The following is a 17539-nucleotide window of genomic DNA, read 5'->3' on the forward strand; positions in this document are numbered from 1 at the left end:
ATGAAGGACAAAGAAGAACAATAATAGAGCTCTAGATGAGTAGGTGCAAAGTTTATGATTATAAGATCTGAAAGGGACTCCAGAGACCATCAAGTCCTATTCTCTTTCTCCCCACACCCATTTTCCAGTTCAGGGAAGTCAGAAATGTTAAATGCTTGCCCAAGATCCTACCAGTAGTACCAGAGGTGAGATTTGACTCTTGTACCTGCCACAGTCCCTCCTCTGTACTATGTTAAGCTGCATTTCAGGGTGAAAGTAAGGATGATGCCAGAGACTTTTCTTAAGGAAGGGGATCCCACAATTATTCAGATCAACTCCCTTACTTGAGAATGCAGAACATTTTCTGCTTTTTTATGTACTTTCCTCATTCTGGTTCAATTGTACTTAACTGTGTTTATGTCTTATTGGTTATGAATTTCCTGAGAACAGGCCTTTGTCTTCTTCATCTTTTTATCTTCTTCAAAGTAAAGCACAGTGCACTTTGCACAATTATTAAAGTTTTTTTTTAAAAAATGAACTTTGCAGATAAATTCCATGAACAAGATACTCCATCTCTCAGCTCTAGGGCATTTTCTCTAGCTTTCTTCCATACCTGTAATTTTCTTCCTTATCTCTACCTCCTAGCTTCTTTAGGTTCCTTTACCTACTTTAGGACAAAATTCCCAATTCCTCTTAATTCTCTGCTTTTTGTATGTTAATTATATCGATTCATCCTGTAAAAAACTTATTTGTACATTATATGTTTGCTATCTGAAAACAGGGACTGTCTTTTAGCTTTATTTGTATCTGCAGTGTTTATTTGGCACAGTGCTTAGCACATAGTAGGTGCTTAATAGATGCTTTATTGATCAATAAATAATTAAGTAATAAACTAAAGACTAGAGAAGGGATTTGATTTCCCAAAATTACGTACTCAGTTAATGGCAAAGTGAGGCTATCAGATTGATCTTATAATCTGCCCCTGAGAATGGGCTGCTGGAAGCTGTCTCTTCACAGAAGGAAGAAAGGACGCTCTTCTTCTGGCCAAAGAGGACATGTGGTCCTTGTTGAGTGTTTGGCTTTAGCCAAGTATAACAGTTTACTGTGCTCCTTGAGGACAAGAACTGTATCTATAAATCTTATTCCTCTTGTTTTTCCCCTGCCCTTCCCCCTTACTCTGGGGATATGTGATAGATATTTGGTAAATATTTGGTTGAGTTAATAAATGGCATGGTCAATGGCTAGAACTCAAGATTGAAAGGTCAGAGAAATTGGATTCCATCCCAGGGTGACATATTCTGAAATGGAAAGATTTGGGATTTCCTAGTTCAGAGAAGAGGATGAGGAGTGATTTCATAATAATAGACAAGTTCCACATTGGGAATGATGGAGTTCAAATCAAGACATAAGAATTTGTTGAGGAAAACATTCCTCCTCCTCCTTCTCCCAATATTCCCTTGGTTCTAAGATGGTATTGTGCCAGTCTCGATATAATTAAGGACTAAATAAGGGGATGTTCCCTGAACCTAATGCAGGAGGATTCCAGTTAGATAAGAGAAGCAAACTTTCATAACTTAGAAATCATCTGATGTAAGAGTGAATCCTGAGAGGAGCTGTGAAATTACCACCTCCTTCAAGCTCTTCAGAGAGAAATTTGATGTATCTTAGGGATATGTTTAAAGATCAGGTGAGTATTCCAGTTTCCTCCTATCCCTTGTTTTATCTTCTCTGTCTTCCAATTCAAAGAAGGTTGGGAATCTAATTTATTACTATTAATTTTATGGTGGGTGCCTTTGGTGGCATACTGGGTAGAGTGCTAGACTTGGAGTAAGAAAGCCTGGAGTTTTAACTTCTCATAGGACAACTTCTCCATCTATATATGTGAAGTATTTGCAAATCTTAATTTAATAACACCTTTCTATAGCACTTCACAATTTACAAGATAACTAATATCCATTGTATCACTGTAACATTATGTTCCTTGTCATAATTCTTTTTTTGGAGGGGGGGCGGGCTGGACAAGGCAGTTAGGGTTAAGTGACTTGCCCAGGGCCACACAGCTCGTTAGTGTTAAGTGTCTGAGGCTGAATTTGAACACTGTCCTCCTGACTTCTGGGCTGGTGTTCTATCCACTGGCCATCTAGCTGCTTCTCCTTGTCATAATTCTGAGATATTGCCAAGTAGCAGCATTCCCATTTCATAGATAAGAAAAATAAGGTCTAGAGAGGTAAAGTAAGTTAAGCATGATCACACCACTCTTTTACAACCCCTGTCACCAAGGCAAAGGAAAAAGTATGTCTTTTCTTCTCCTTTTCACTCCTATCCAAATTCCATAAGCTGCTCTCCTCAAGGTTGCCAGTCAAATTCCTTATAACCTGCCTCCCTTGCGATGCACATATTTGGGGATGACCATGCAAGCTGACTAGGTCCTAACTACCCCACACTCTGTAGGGATGGCCTTGTCCAGAAGGGACACTTGTAGCAAAGTACAAAGAACACTACCTGGAGAATCAAGAAGCCCAAATTCTGATTCCAATGCTTCCATGCTCATGACCTGAACAAATTGCTTCTCTTTCTAGACCCCAATTTTCTCTTCTGAAAAAAGATATGGTTGGACTAGATCCAACCATCAGCTCCCCTTCTTTCACTTATCAGGGAGATAGCGTGATATAATGGAATTGGGCTTTCAGAGGATTCTAAGGAACTGGGTTCAAATTCCCCCTCTGATACTTATGTCCTGTATAACACAAGGCAAATCATTTAACTTCCCTGGGCCTTTATTTCCTACATGAGGGAGGAAAACTAGATGGCCTCTAAGTTCCTTCTAAATTTGGGATCCTGCGATCATGTTCCGTGTTTCTCTTTATGTAAGGAATCTGCTTAGGACAAGATGCCTCTTAGAAGGGAAAAAGGTTAGTCTTGGAGGTTTGATTTTATTTCCCAATCAAGGGTCTTATAAAAATAGAAACCTTAGATTGTTATGTAGGATTCTACTTCGAGCCTTGATGACTTTATCAGCTCCAGAATGGGAGCATCATGGCCAAGGTCACCAAGGGATTTCCATCTGGTGGATAACACACTTGCCAGTTGTAGAGAGAACCTTGGCACCAAAACTTCCCAGAGCTTCTGGCCCATCTCTGAGCCCAAAGAATTCAGTCTTGGTGATCTATCCTCTACCATTTGGAGTATCATTACAAAGCAGGGACTGTCTGGACAGGGTCGGGACCATTTCCCAGAATGGCTAGGCTGGTAGGGAGGGCTCAGTAGCCTCTGGTTTGGAGAAAGGGGGCTAAGTGGGTGAGTGTTTTACAGTATAGAACCAGAGATATTGAATTTAAGTACTTCTTCTGTCATTTACTATATGAGTGATCTTGAGCAAGTCGCTTAAAACTTCTCTGAGGGATATAGTTAATTTAGATACCATGGCCAGCCCACTCTTGTATATTATTCTGTCATATTTTAACAGGAACACTGACAAACTAAAATGTTATTCCCAATGCTGATCATAGTGCCTGGCACATAATAAATGCTTAATAAATGTCAATTGATTGTCCTGAGGAAGATTAAGGAGGAAGAGATAGAAGCAATTTTCATATAAGGATAAGTAAAAGGAACTGGGATAGCTAACCTGGAGAAAGAGAACACTTAAAAGCAAGATGGTGGTCTTCAGATATAGATACAGAAGGGCTGGCACAAGGAAGAAGGATGTGACTAATTCTTCTTGGACCCACGTGGAGCAATGAATGGAATTTGCCAAATTTCAGTTTGCTGTGGTAAGAACTTCTTAACCATGAACTACCCAACAATGAACAGGGCTCTCAGGGCAGAAGTGAGAACCCTGTCATTGGAACCTGCATAAACAGATTAAGGAGGCAGTTTCTGTGTAGGGTGAGCTTTTTCTCAGTTCTAAGATTCTCCCCTCCACACGCCTCATCTTCTTGCCTCCTGTGGGGATGAATTGAAACGGTGCCTTTTTTGCTAGGTAGAAGGTAGTTCATGCATTCAAAGGTCATATTTGAGTCTCTTCCTGGGTTCTTTTCCCTTATCCTTCAGAAGTGGGAGGAAGAGGTTGCTATGACTCAAAGGGAAAAGAGTAAAAACATTTACCTACTAATAACAGTAATGTTACATGACATTTGTTCCTAATTTTACAAAGCCCTCCCATCTCATTATTCATTGTAATCCTCATTAGAACCCAGAGAATAAGCCAGAACAAGGCTTGTTATACCTGTTTTGCAGATAAGGAAACTGAGGCCCAGATTTGGGGAAATGATTTATCCAAGGTCACACAGCAAGCCAGTAGCAGAAAACTGGGAATTCCTAGCACAGTTTCACTTCCATTGCCTCCTCTTCCTTCTGTTTCTATTTTCTTTGCTGTCTATTTTCCAAACACAGAACACATCCTGTTCCTTCCCCTTCCTCCTCCCTCTCATCCTAACCACCTGGAGACAGAGCTTGTGGTCAGATGTGTTCCCTCGTCCAGACTTTCCAGATTCGCAGCAAAGAGGCTGTGCAGAAGCATCAGGGGGACTAGAAGTCCTTGAGGGCTGGCCTTAATACTATGGCAACCTTCTGGATGCATTGCACCAAGCTCCCGGAGCTGACTTGCTTCTGTGCTTGATGCAGGGGGAGCCTGACCTGGGAAAGGAGGCCTGATATCTTCGGAGTCCAGGCTGCAAGCAAGCTGTGAAATCATGGGCCTCCTTAAGGAAATCCCAGGGGCCTGCAACACATTAGAATATTGTTTCTCACTGGGGCAGGGGCTGAAAACTGATTCTGTCTCTGCTCTCTAGTAGGTCAAGGAGGGAGGGCTCCTGTGCTAAGTCTTTATCCAAGCTGCATTTCTCAGTGCATTTCCATCCGCACAGACTCTACCTCCTCTGACTCAAGCTCCTCACATCTTACTTTTGTAAGCAGCTGTAGCCAAAAGAGAGATTGATCCCATGTAGTCTCACACCTAAAACCTCTATGCTTGGTAAGAGCTTGCTAGCTTTCTGAGAACTCAAGGTCATTGCCTCACCTTGACAAGGCATGAGAAAAGCCCTTCAGTGACATAACTAGTTCAAAAAATTCTTTTTCTCCGTGTTCTCTCTGGAATACTCCCCGTCCCCTGGCCATGGATCTAAAGCTCACAGGGAAAAAGCCAAGTGTAATTACTTTCACTGACAGGAAGGTTAGGACTCGGAACAGGGAGGGAGAGGTAATTTCGTTTAGTGGAAAGATCTGGGATAAAATAGCCCCAGTTTAAAACTCAACTTTGCTGTTTTCACTGCCTGCAAGCTGGGGGAGATGGGGTTGTCTGTGAGAAGCATTTGGCTGTGATTGGGGAGCAATTTCTTCCTGAAAATAGTCCTCTTCTGGCTATAACGTCCACAGATTCTCAACTAAAAAAGGGAATGTAAGCTCTTTGAGGGCAGGCACAGCATAATTGCATCTTCTTATCTCCAATACCATGTCCCCAGTACAATGCCTTGCACATAATAGTTCCTTAGTAAACATTTATTAAACTTAAAGTGTGATGAATGAACTAACCTTTATGGAGCATCTAATGTGCCTGAGGCCCTGTGCTCGGGGAGATACAAGACATGATCAATCCCTGACAGTGCATGAGCAGTATAGAGTTAATGGTAGGATAGCAAAGGCCACAACTATGAGGAAGGGGAGATCCCCAGTGTTTGGGGAAGCTTCCTGTGAGATAGAGCAGATTATGATCAGGAGAAATGAAGAGGTAGGAAATTGCAAACTTTATCTTAACGGATAAGATGGAGCCGTGACATGGTAGAGAAGGAGTTGGCTGCTGAGACAGAAGGACTTGAGTTCAAGTCCTCCCTCTGACCTAAGTGACTCTGGGCAAGTCACTTAACCCCCCCATTGTTTTTAGGAAGCACTTGAAGACTATAGGTTCCTGGGCATTTGGAGACCAGCATCGGTAGGAAGGATTTTCTTAACCAAGAAGTTTCTTACATCAGTGAACTTATAGGTGCAGACCCTATGCTTTTCTTTTTGGGGGGACCATCAGTTCAGCTACAGCACCTACTTTGCATAAGCAAATGAGAAAAAAGGTTTAATTAGACTAGAGTACCTATGTAATTCAGTGGCTAAAGTTTCAGGCTTGAAATAAGGAAGATTCATCTTCATAAGTACAAGTCTGCTTCTTACTAGTGGTAGGTCCAAGTCACTGAATTGTTTGTCTCAGTTTTTTCATCTGTAAAAAAGATTTCCTGTAAGTAGACTGGGTAGCCTCTAAGTCTTTAGGCAGAAATTGGATGACCACTAATTAAATGGGTTATAGTGGAGATTGTTTTTCAAATATGCATTGAACTGAATGCCTACTGGGGTTCTCCAGCCCCCATAGTTTTGCTAGAAACTCTCAAGTTGTAGTTCATGCAGAATGATGGATGGCAGAGAGCAGGGATTTCAGCCAAGGGGATATTTGTATCTGTTGAACAGATATCTGGGAAGGAGTGGGGGAGTGGCCCTTAAGCTCTCTAGCTTCAATGACAATGTCATGGTGGCTGTCCTTTTTCTCTTGGGACTTTTGGAGCAGAGAAGGACCCCAGAGGAACACTGAATGGGGAGGGCTTGAAGTTTCCAATGGGGGAAATCTAAGAGCAAAAGGGAAAGAGTTCTTGCATGCCTTTAAAGACCTCAAAGCAATTGATTGCATAGCCTCAGCTATCCCTTTCCTGGCAGGGACTTAGGAGAACATGTCTTGCCACTGAAACAGCTTGTCAGCTGTGAAAGGTCATCAAGGGAAATCATTCCAAGAAAGATCTCCCTTAGAAGCTGCTAGCAGCAGCCAGCCAGAAATGCTTCTTTGCAGTGCTTCCAGGAAAGGGGAAACATTGCACTAGAGAGAGAGCTTGGAGTAGTAGTGGAAAGTCCCTTGGACTAATCAGGAAGCTGATTTTGTTCTTCTTTGGCCTGGGTCTGTCTTTGACTTGCAGTGTGACATTGGACAAATCATTTTCCCTCTCTCTGGGTTTCTGTTTCCTCCTCTGTAAAATGAGTAGAATTGGACTAGATAATCCCCAAGGAACCTTTGAGCTCCAACCTTATGTATTTAAAGATCACCTTCTGCCCAGTTTCAACCATTCTCTCTATAAAGTTCTATGACTCTATTTAGAGTATTTAGAATTTATTTGGAATACTGTGTCCCCCATCCAGTGTTAGGCTATAGAGGGAATTGGAAGTTGAACCAATTAATCAAACATTCAGTAGGTACCTACTAAGTGCTAGGCATTAAGTATCGGAGACACAAAATGAAGCAAAAGATAGTTCCTTCCCTCAAGGAGCTTACAATCTAATGGGAAATGAAGTCAATCTGTCACCTTGGAGAGCTCACAGTCTGGCTGGGGGAAGACTTTCATACATGAAAGAGCTAAATTGCATTCCAAGCCTGTGTGCAATTAAAGGTCAGATGAATGAATGAGACAGACCGTAAGTGCTCTCAGTTGAGTTGGGAAGACAAGACACTGAGATTCAGGAAACATTAAGTGCTAAGAGTTGTAGCGTTGATTGAAAGTGTAATAATATAAGTTCCAAGGGATGTGTGTGTGGAGTGGGGTGAGTTTCAAGGTTCTAACCTGGAGCAGCATAGCCAGGGAGGGATTCTCTGGGGAGTTGTGTAGACTGTGGAAAAGAGAAGAGGACAGGGAATATGTTCTAAGGGGGAGGGAATAGGAAACAATTCCTCCTTCTATCTATGGCCTCCTCACACACACACACATATCTCCCCTTGGGTCCCAGAAAGAATTATTCTCAATGAGATCCCTCCCTTCCTCCAAAATACCTGAATAGCTTTAGTTGTGTGACATTAGCTGGCAGAGTGGCTTAAACAGCAGGTGGGAAGCAGAAGGGGGGGAACCCGGGCCAGGAAGCCCTAGTAATAAAAGGACCACTTTGTATGCTGTGGGAAATGAATCGGCTGACTGTCACCCAATTGGCAAGTCCAGAGAAGCCAAAAATGGTTTAGTTTGCATATGGTATACAGCTAGATGGCACAGTGCTGAGCTTGGAGTCAAGATGACAAGTTTAAATCCAGCCTCAGACACTAACTAGCTGTGTGACCCTGAGCCAGTCACTTAGCCCTGTTTGCCTCATTTTCCTCATCCATAAAATGAGATGGAGAAGGAAAGGGCTGCTCTCTCCAGTATCTCTGCCAAGAGAACCCCAAATGGGGTCAAAAGTAGTCAGACATGACTGAAATGACTAAACAAAAACAACAGAATGGATCAATATCTGATGTAGTATCTGGCCCATCCCTTATTTATATACATATATGTATATGTATAAAACCAATTATAATTTCTGCCTTTGGGGAACAGGAAGAGAACTATTGCCTACATAACAGGGGTGATGTTCTTGTGGTCATGTCCAACTCTTTGTGACCCTATTTGGGGCCTTTTTTTGGCAAAGAAACTAGAATAGTTTGTCATTGTCACACAGCTAGTAAGTGTCTGAGGCTGGATTTGAATTGGGTCTTTTTGACTCCAAGCTCAATAGTCTATCCACTGCACCATTTAGCTAGTCCTATATAAGAGGAATATTTGGCTAGAATAATAACTGTCCACCACACTTCAGTACTTTGGGCCCAAGATAAAAGACACTTCCTGATTGCTCATAAGGAGAAGGAAGGAAGGAAGGAAGGAAGGAAGGAAGGAAGGAAGGAAGGAAGGAAGGAAGGAAGGAAGGAAGGAAGGAAGGAAGGAAGGAAGGAAGGAAGGAAGGAAGGAAGGAAGGAAGGAAGAGAGGGAGGGAGGAAAGGAGGGAGGGAGGGAAGGAGGGAGGATACAGAGAGAGAGAATGGTCTCACCAAGGGGAGTTTGACCCCAAGTATGTTGGATGGATTGCACAAATGCATGAAGGTGGGAAAAGGGGGAGACCAAGTCAGGAAACTAGAACACTTACTTTGTCAGGAGCAGAGAATATATGAAGAAGAGTAATGTGAAATAAAGTTGAGAAGTGAGTGAGTAGAGGGTCTTGAATGCCAAATTAGTCCTGTATAATGTTAGTAATAGGGAGCCATTGAAGGATTTTTGAGTAGGAAAATGGGTCAGGCTGGATCCTAGGAAGATTATTTGGGCAGGTTTGTGGAAGATGGATTAATGAAGAGAGAGACTAGAAGCTGGAGGCTGTGGCAAGAGGTGAATGGATAAAAAACAAACAAAACAAACAAACAAATGGCAGAGCTTTGTAAGATAAACATAGAGCTAGAAAGAATCTCAGAAGTCAGCTAGGCTCCTTATACTTATATACTCCTTATACTTTGAATCCAGAATCTCTGATACCAAATTTCAATAGTACTTTTTTTGTGCTGAGTTCTTGAGTCTTACCTGATAAGAGGCTCTAAAACTCTGAATAAAATTGAGTTGAGGCTGGTAAGGATCACTAAGAACAACAAAATATGTTTAATAACTATAAGTGGAGTAAAGAGGAGGTTACAAAGAATGCAACGGACTTATGCTCTGTAGCCACTATGATCAATAGTTCAGTTGTTTTTAGGCCTGAGAAGGAAGAATCATTCAACTCCAGTTTTGTTTCTGTTTTCTCTTCCAGTGAGAGCAACTTTTTAACTGGGAAGGACAAAAAAAAAAAAAAAAAAGACAAAGAAAAAGAGACTAATAAAGAATTGGAATCCACGATAAGTAGAGAAATAGTAAGAGGTCAATGGTGAAGCACATGACCAAAAGAACTGAAATATGTGTGATTTCTGAGCCAGAATCAGTGATCTTTGGAAGATCATTCAGAACAGAAGAATAGCTTTAAGTCTGGAAAAAGCTTTTTCTTTAAAGGAAGATAATAGAGTGTGCAAGCTTTGGGTCAATGAGCTTGGCTTAAATTCCTGATAGGATTCCAGACTGGATATTAAAGAGATGATTAGCGCACATCCAGAAAAGGAAGCAATGATCATGGTTTCATGAAGAAGCAATTATTTCTACTCAAGCTCATTGTCTTTCCTAAAAGTGTTATTGTACAGATAGATCAAGACTATGATATAGATGCAATTTACCTTGATTTTAGAAAAGCATTTGATTAAGTTTCTTGTGCTTTCCTTATGGATGAGATGGAGATACGTGGGCTAGAATATAGTACAGATAAATAGTTTCAGAACTGGTTAAATGGCTAGACTCAAGACTCATTAATAGTTCTGTGTCGGTTTGGATTGAGGTCTACATCAGAGTGCCTCAGTGATCTGTCCTTGCCCCACAGCTGTTTAATATTTTATCAAGCACTTGTAGAGGGATGCCATACATAGCTGATATGTCTGGTTGTTTCACTTACCCATTTCTCTTCATTCCAAGGGAAGGTTGTTATTTATCCTTTGTTCTTGGAGAGAACCATGACATCAGAAAGGTGACATCATGACTTCCATGTGAATTGGATTTAAGTGAGGAGGGTTGTGCAAAATTGTCAGCTCCATTTTCTCTTCTAGAACTATCTGGGACCAGTGGCAAGATATAGAACATTAAATAACTAAAAATGGCCCTAGATGCCATGGAAGGGTACTATTATAGAGCATAGCATTGGGAAGTGACAATGATGGCTCTTTTTAAAACATCAAAAAAATGTTCTAAAAGTACACACTCACATACACATACACACACATTTCATATATATATAAAACATGTATCAAATTTGCAAATGGCATAGTAGCAGGAGAGCTGGCAAGTATGTTTAGGTTGACCAAGTCAAGGTCCAAAATCTTGATAGGCTAGATCTAATAAGATGAAATATAATAGAGATAAACGTATCTAATCTTACATCTGGGTTTTAAAAAATCAGCTTTATAAGTACAAGTACCTAAGTCTAAGATGTGAAGGTATAGTTAAACAGGAATGTGAGTGAAAAACTTCCCTGAGGATTCTAAAGATCTCTAAGATCAATAAGAGTCAACAGGGATATGACAGCCAGAAAAGCTAATGTAATCTCAGGCCAGATTAAGAGTTCAGATATGCACCACATTTTAGGAAAAATACTGATAATCTGGAGAATGTCCAAAGAAGAGCATCAGGATGTTGCATGGCCTTGAAATAATGCCAAATGAGAATTGATTGGGATTTGAAGAGAAGAGAGAAATTTAGTCTGGAAGGAGGAAATGTGTGGTTATCTTGAAGTATTAAAAAAGCTTATCTCTGGGGCACAGTGAATAGAGCACCAGTCCTGGAGTCAGGAAGCCTTGAGTTAAAATCTGGCCTTAGAAACTTAACACTCACCAGCTGTGTGACTCTGGGCAAGTCATTTAACCCCAATTGCCTTGCCAAACCACACACACTAAAACAAAGGTTATCAAATTGAAACAGAAGTGGGTGCAAGGGATAATGTTGTAAAAAATTACCCATGCTTATGTACTGCCAAAAAAAGTTATAATTATAAAATAAAAAAAAAAAGAAAATTTAAAAAGAAAAAAAATTAAAAAAAAAAAAGGAGAATTTGACATCTGCTTGGCTACAATGGGCAGAACTGGGAACAAAGGAGAGGACATTGTAGAGAAGTGACCTCAGGTCTGATGTGAGCTTCCTAACAATTAGAATTATCCAAGGGTGGAATGTTCCCCCTAGAGAGAGAGTGGATTGATAGCCTTAAAAGATATGTTCGAGCTAAAACTTTTTTTTTTAATTAAAGATTTTTGTTTTCAAAACATATGCATGGATAATTTTTCAACATTGACTCTTGCAAAACTTTGCATTCCAATTTCCCCCCTTCCCCTATCCCCCTTTCCTAGATGTCAATTAATCTATGTTAAACATGGTAAAAATTATATGTTAAATCCAATATATGTATTACATTTGTACAATTATCTTGCTGCACAAGAAAAATCAGATCAAAAAGGAAAAAATAAGAAAAAATAAAATTCAAGCAAACCACAACAAAAAAGCATGCAAATGCTATGTTGTGATCCACATTCAATTCCCACAGTCCTCTCTCTGGGTGTAGATGACACTCTTCATTACAAGATCATTGGAACTGTCCAGATATAACCTTGAGAGTCACTGATAACTTTTCATCTTAGATTTAAGGTTTAAGGGGATCTTTTGAAGAATATTTGGACATCTTGCAATGCCCCTCTACTCAGACTCTAGCCCATTCACAACTGTCTTCCTTTTCCTAGGTCTATTCCCATCCTGTCTTCCTTATTCTTCCTATTCTCTCCAAGGCCCACCTCTGCAGAGAGTCTTCCTTGACTATTTAGGCTTTTAGCTTTTCCTCCTCAATACATTACAATGGCCACCATATTACTTAGCTCCTCACTATTTCATGTTTGAGAAGTTTGTATTCTCAATTAGACTTTAAGCTATATAGCAATCATATCTACAGTAATATTTAATTGTACTTGGGTTATTAATTGAATGCTTAGAAGTCCAGTGTCCCGAATGGTGGCAGCGATAATCTTGCTGCCCTCTGCCTTGGCTGCACCACATTTAGACTATCTAAGTTCAGTTTTAGGCCCATTGTTTAGGTAGGACATTCCTAAACTAGAACAAATCAGGGCAATCAGAAATGTGAGAGGATGGGTGACTGTGCTGCACGAAGATTGACAGCATGAGGGCTGTCAAAGGAGAATTAGGTTCTTTTAACTTGTTTTCAGGGATAGCTAGGGCAAACACATTATAGGGAGTCCCCTATTGGTTTATGGTAAGAATTTTCTAATATACCTAGCAAGAAAAGATACGAAATGGGCTGTAAAGTAATGCTCCTCCAGCATTGAAAGCATTCAAGCAGAGACTGAATGACCATTTGCCAGGGATATGATCAGGGACCGGGGAGGGATGGAGAAGACTGCCTGGAGATTTTCCTTGACCTGTGGCTAGGACACTGCCCACAGAGCCTCTTTCCCTAAATTGAAGGAAACCACAGAAAGCTCCTAAAGTATTGGGACTCTTCATTGGTGTTAAACAATGGGTTGATAATCAATCCTTGGCCTTTGGGAGAGCAGGAGGAACAAGAGGAGAAGACGATGTGGGCTGCTGAGTGAGCAGAGGAGCTATCCCAGCTCTCCTAGATCTCTCTTGGGAGCCACATTTCCAGAAGGGTTCATTAAGCATCTCTTATAGAAAAGGCAGCTAATGGTGCTGGGGATAGACTCCTGGGTCTGGAGTCAGGAAAACTTAAATTCAAATTTGAACTCAGACACTAGCTGGGTGATTCCAAATAACATACTTATCCCTGTTTGCTTCAGTTTTCTCAGGCTCACAGGATCATTAATTTTGCTACAGAAGAGACCTTAGCAGTGTTCTAATCTCATCTTCTCATTTTACAGCTGGAGAAACTGAGGCACAAGAGATTGGCTGACTGAGGTAGCAGCAGAGTCAGTAGCCAGTCTCAAGAGCTCTGGGATCAGGGCTCAAAGCCTGATGGGAAACTATTTCCATGTGGGGGAGACTCACCTAGCTCTGAGAGACCGGCAGGCAGAGGCGTGGAGCTCAGGTGACCAGCCAAGAGTCTGGCAGCTCCCCGGAGGGCCAGGTACCTGACACCTGTGAGCTATGGAGAGAAGACAATATGAGCTGTGTCCTGCCCCGTCCTGCTAAAAACAGGGTGTGCTCTGTGCTCTGGGCCAGGAAATGGGCCACTTGAGCAGACCTCTTTTGTCTGGCTGTGAGAAACTAGCTCTTTCAGCCAGAACTGCCTGGCGTGTGAGGTGTATCTAGGGGTCGAGTTGAAGCGCACTAAAGTTGAGCAGGGTATCTTCCCCACAAACTGGGGATGCCTAAGTCCGATTGCCAGATTTCAGGGCCATCTTTGCCCAGTTCCCCAGTTTTTCTTTTGCAGGCAGTGGTCAGATGCAGCATCTGAGTCATCTCACTGAAGTGCACACATCCTGTGTGCCTTCTCTTTGGCTTGAGTGTCCTTGGTCCTGGGCCCAATTCTAATCTCTCCCCTTGGTCCCAGTCCTAGGGATGGGAACTCCTAGTGAAGACCCTAGTTTCAAGGATTTCTACAAAGTTGAGAAAAGGCATTATCTCAGACCAAGCAAGTAGAACTAATCCATTGTGATGATTCTAGTGGGATATAAACTCTTTGAGGGAAGAACTGTTTCACTTTTGTACAGTACCTAGGGCACGTTTATTGATAGTTTCCCTTGGGCCTGAAGTAAGAGTTCTGGAGCTGGACGAGGGTCCAACTCAAGCTTCAATACCTCCTGCCTTCTCAAAGATTAGGTGAGTCCTGGAGACTTTCCAGGCTGGAGTGGTTTTTCCATCACACTACCACTTAACGCTGAGTAATGACTGAATGGAAAATTATTAACAGCTTGCTATGGGTCTAACACTGTGCAAAGCCATGGCAATGGTGAGAGGAGCCCTAGGAAAGCTACCCTTGTCACCCTCCTTCTGGCATGTTGCTCTATTTTGGGTACCCCTTTTTAGGAAGGACATAAATCAACTAAAGGGTGTCCATAGTAGAATAACTAGAATAATGAAAAAATCACTCTAAGGAACTGGAAAGTTTAAAAAAGAGAACATGGGGTGTGAAGGGAGGCTGGGATTTAAGTATTTGAAAGATTATTATAAGAAAGAGGGCTTGGACTTGTTCTGCTTTACCTCAGAGCAGAATAAAAACCATGGATGAAAATTATAAAGACAGATTATTAGTTTGGGGCAACTAGGTGGCACAGAGCTTGGAACCAGAAAGACGCATCTTCCTGAACTCAAAATTGGCTCCAGTCATTTACTAGTTTTGTGACCCTGACCCAGTCACTTAATCCTGTCTGTCTCCGTTTTCTTATCTGGAAAATGAGCTGGAGAAGAAAATGGCAAAAACACTTCAGTATCTTCATCAAGAAAACCCTAAATGGGTCATAAAGAGATAGACACGAATGACAATAACAAAAAGATTTTAGTTCAGGATGCTGAGTGAAATGAGCAGAACCAGGAGATCATTGTGCACTTCAACAATGATACTGTACGAGGATGTATTCTGATGGAAGTGGATATCTTCAACATAGAGAAGAGCTAATCCAATTCCAATTCCCAATGATGGACAGAATCAGCTACACCCAGAAAAGGAACACTGGGAAAGGAGTGTAAACTGTGAGCTTTTTTTGTTTTTCTTCCCAGATTATTTTTACCTTTCTGAATCCAATTTTTCTTGTACAAGAGAACTGTATGGCTGTGTACACATATATCGTATTTAAGATATACTTTAACCTGTTTAACATGCATGAGACTGTCTGCCATCTAAGGGAGGGGGGTGGAGCGACGGGAGGTAAAAATTGGAACCGAAGTGAGTGCAAGGGACAATGTTGAAAAATTACCCATGCATATGTTCTGTCAATAAAAATCTATAATAATAAATTAAAAGATTTTAGTTCAAACTGAGGAACACTTCCTAACAAAGTTGGAACACAAGATCGTTAATTAGCTTCTTAACAAAATCCCAAAGTAGAATACTCTGCCTTGGACTCTTATCACTGAAAGTGTTCAGTTTATTGGAAATGTAGTGCGGTCTTCTGCATGGGATAAACGTTGGGCAGAAGGTGCTGTCAAACTCAGACAAAAACAGAACCTTTCAGGATGACTGTTGACTTAGGAAACTACAAATTAACATTATCTCTGTTGTGTTGTTTTTATTTTGTTCAACATTTTCCAGTTACATTTTAATCTGGTTCTGCTGCACTTGGGAGTTTTTCTGGCCTTCGTGGCCTGTGGACCTGGAGTTTGACACATTTGGGCTGAATGACCTCCCTGCCAGTTCTTGTCTCTCTCCTTCTTAGCCAAATACCTTCTTTTCCCCCATAGGCCAGATGGATTCCTTTCCCTTTTTTCAAAAATTTCCCACAATCTATTTGAGCTAGCAACCTTCTTCTCTCCTCTCCCCCTCCCCCCAGAGCTTTCTTCCCCAAGCAAGGGGAATGTATTCCTTCCCTTAAATGACTTTTCATCCCCTTAAAATTGGGGGAGACCTGGCTTTCCATTGAAGGACTGACTGCTCAGAGAAGAAGCTAATGGCATGTGAGAAGAAGCGGGGGGGGGGGGGGGGGGAGGGGAGACAGGGTAGGAAGCGACCCCCATTACTGCCACCAGGAAAGGTAGGGCTGAGCAAGAGGAGGCCCTCAAGACTGAGGGTGGATCGGAGTGCTGATGCTGCCTTTGCTGCCTGGAAGGCCCGGGAGGCTTGGGGAGGGTCAGATCAGGAAGAACTTGCAGAGATGTCTGTGACAGGCTGTCTCGTTCCACGCTTGCGTCCTTTCCTTCTGGAGTAGAGCCGATTGCTATCGTCCTCCTGGGCTGCTCCCTAAAGGGGTCATTCTCCCCCGTCTGTAACCAAAGCTGCCCCCGGCTTGGCCCTGGCACTGTCGGCATGGCCGCCCGCATGCCTGCGCTGGGTACTCCCGTGCACGCCCGCCGCTGCCCCGCGGGCACCTCTGTGCATGCCCGTGCCCGGTGCTCGCCTGTAGAAATGGCCGTGTTGCGGGCCCCCCAAGTGGCGAGCCCCTCCGTGATGCTTTGTGTCCGTGTGTCTATCTACATCTGTGTGTTAGTATTGTCGGTCTGTCTTGTCTCCCCTGTAGACGGAAAGCACAGTGCCTTGTGCCACCGGGCCCTCAGTGGATATGGCTGATGTGACGGTTGGTGAGATTGGCCCCTTGTCACAGGGGCAGGGAGCCCGCTCGTGGGCCAGCTCCTGCTGCAGGGAGTCCTTCCTCAAGGAAGCAGGAGCTGGCCCAGCCAGGGGGCGTCTGCCGGAGCTGTCGGGCTCAGGGAAGGGGAGCCCCCCGGCTGGGGGGCGGCCGGGGGTCAGGAGCCCCCTCCTCTCAGTGTGTGCGGGGGTCTCTGACAAGCCTCTTCTCCCCGACGTCAGTTTTCTTGTCCGTGAATGTGTGTGTGTGTGTGTGTGTGTGTGTGTGTGTGTGTGTGTGTGTGTGTACATTTGTGAGGGGGAAGGAGTGGGACAGGCCATCTCTAAGATCCCTTCTGATCTGAAAATTTTGTGTAAGAGTCAAAAGTCCTGGCTTCTGTCCTTGTTCTACTCTTGGCTCTGTCTGTCCTATCATTTAACCTAAGCCTCAGTTTCCCCACCTCTGAAATGGGGAGAGTTGGATGACATAACCTCTAAGGTTCCTCCCAACTCGGTTCTTCTAGAATTATAAGGTCGGGGGAGAGGGAACAGTCCCAAAGGAGGATTGTCTTTAAATACGTTTCCCAGGCTGAGGCAGCAGGGGCCTCCTCCGCCCAGGGCACGCTCAGCCCGAGGGTAAGCCAGGGGCCCTGTCCAAGGCCGGAAGGGGTGAGAGGAGGTGAGGCAGCCATGCCCGGTGGAGGCCCCAGCGAGAGGATGACCTGGCCGGGGCCGGCCCTGCCCCCGGCCCTCCCAAACCGCCCTTTCTCCTCAGCCGCGGCACCCATCCCGCCCCTCACCAGGACCCGCAGCCTCATGGCCATGTCCCTGCCTGGGAGCAGAAGGCCCTCCACCGGATCTCGTAGGTGAGTCGCCTTCCCCCCTGGGCCCTGCACCGTGGGGGCTGAGCGGGAGGGCGAGGAGGGACCCTGGGACGAGGCTCCAGTGGCCTCGTCAGGAGGCTTAAGGATGCATCAGGTGGCCTCCTGGGCCCCTAACA

General features: G+C 43.3%; 1 protein-coding gene across 6 annotated transcripts in view; it reads left to right on the forward strand.

Annotated features, from left to right (window-relative positions):
- SNPH (syntaphilin) overlaps positions 1-17539 on the forward strand; it is a 37959-nt gene that overhangs the window by 9091 nt on the left and 11329 nt on the right. For 3 of the 6 annotated variants that reach the window (XM_074292852.1, XM_074292854.1, XM_074292855.1), the window contains exon 3: positions 17315-17405. In XM_074292852.1, the coding sequence (XP_074148953.1) occupies positions 17356-17405 (50 nt within the window). In that variant the 5' untranslated portion in view covers positions 17315-17355. Of the gene's footprint in view, positions 1-17127; positions 17406-17539 lie in introns of all 6 variants that reach the window. The other 3 variants (XM_074292850.1, XM_074292851.1, XM_074292853.1) reach the window with 1 other exon arrangement.

The sequence above is a fragment of the Sminthopsis crassicaudata genome, chromosome 2 (genome assembly GCF_048593235.1).
Source record: "Sminthopsis crassicaudata isolate SCR6 chromosome 2, ASM4859323v1, whole genome shotgun sequence".
NCBI classification, from domain to species: domain Eukaryota; kingdom Metazoa; phylum Chordata; class Mammalia; order Dasyuromorphia; family Dasyuridae; genus Sminthopsis; species Sminthopsis crassicaudata.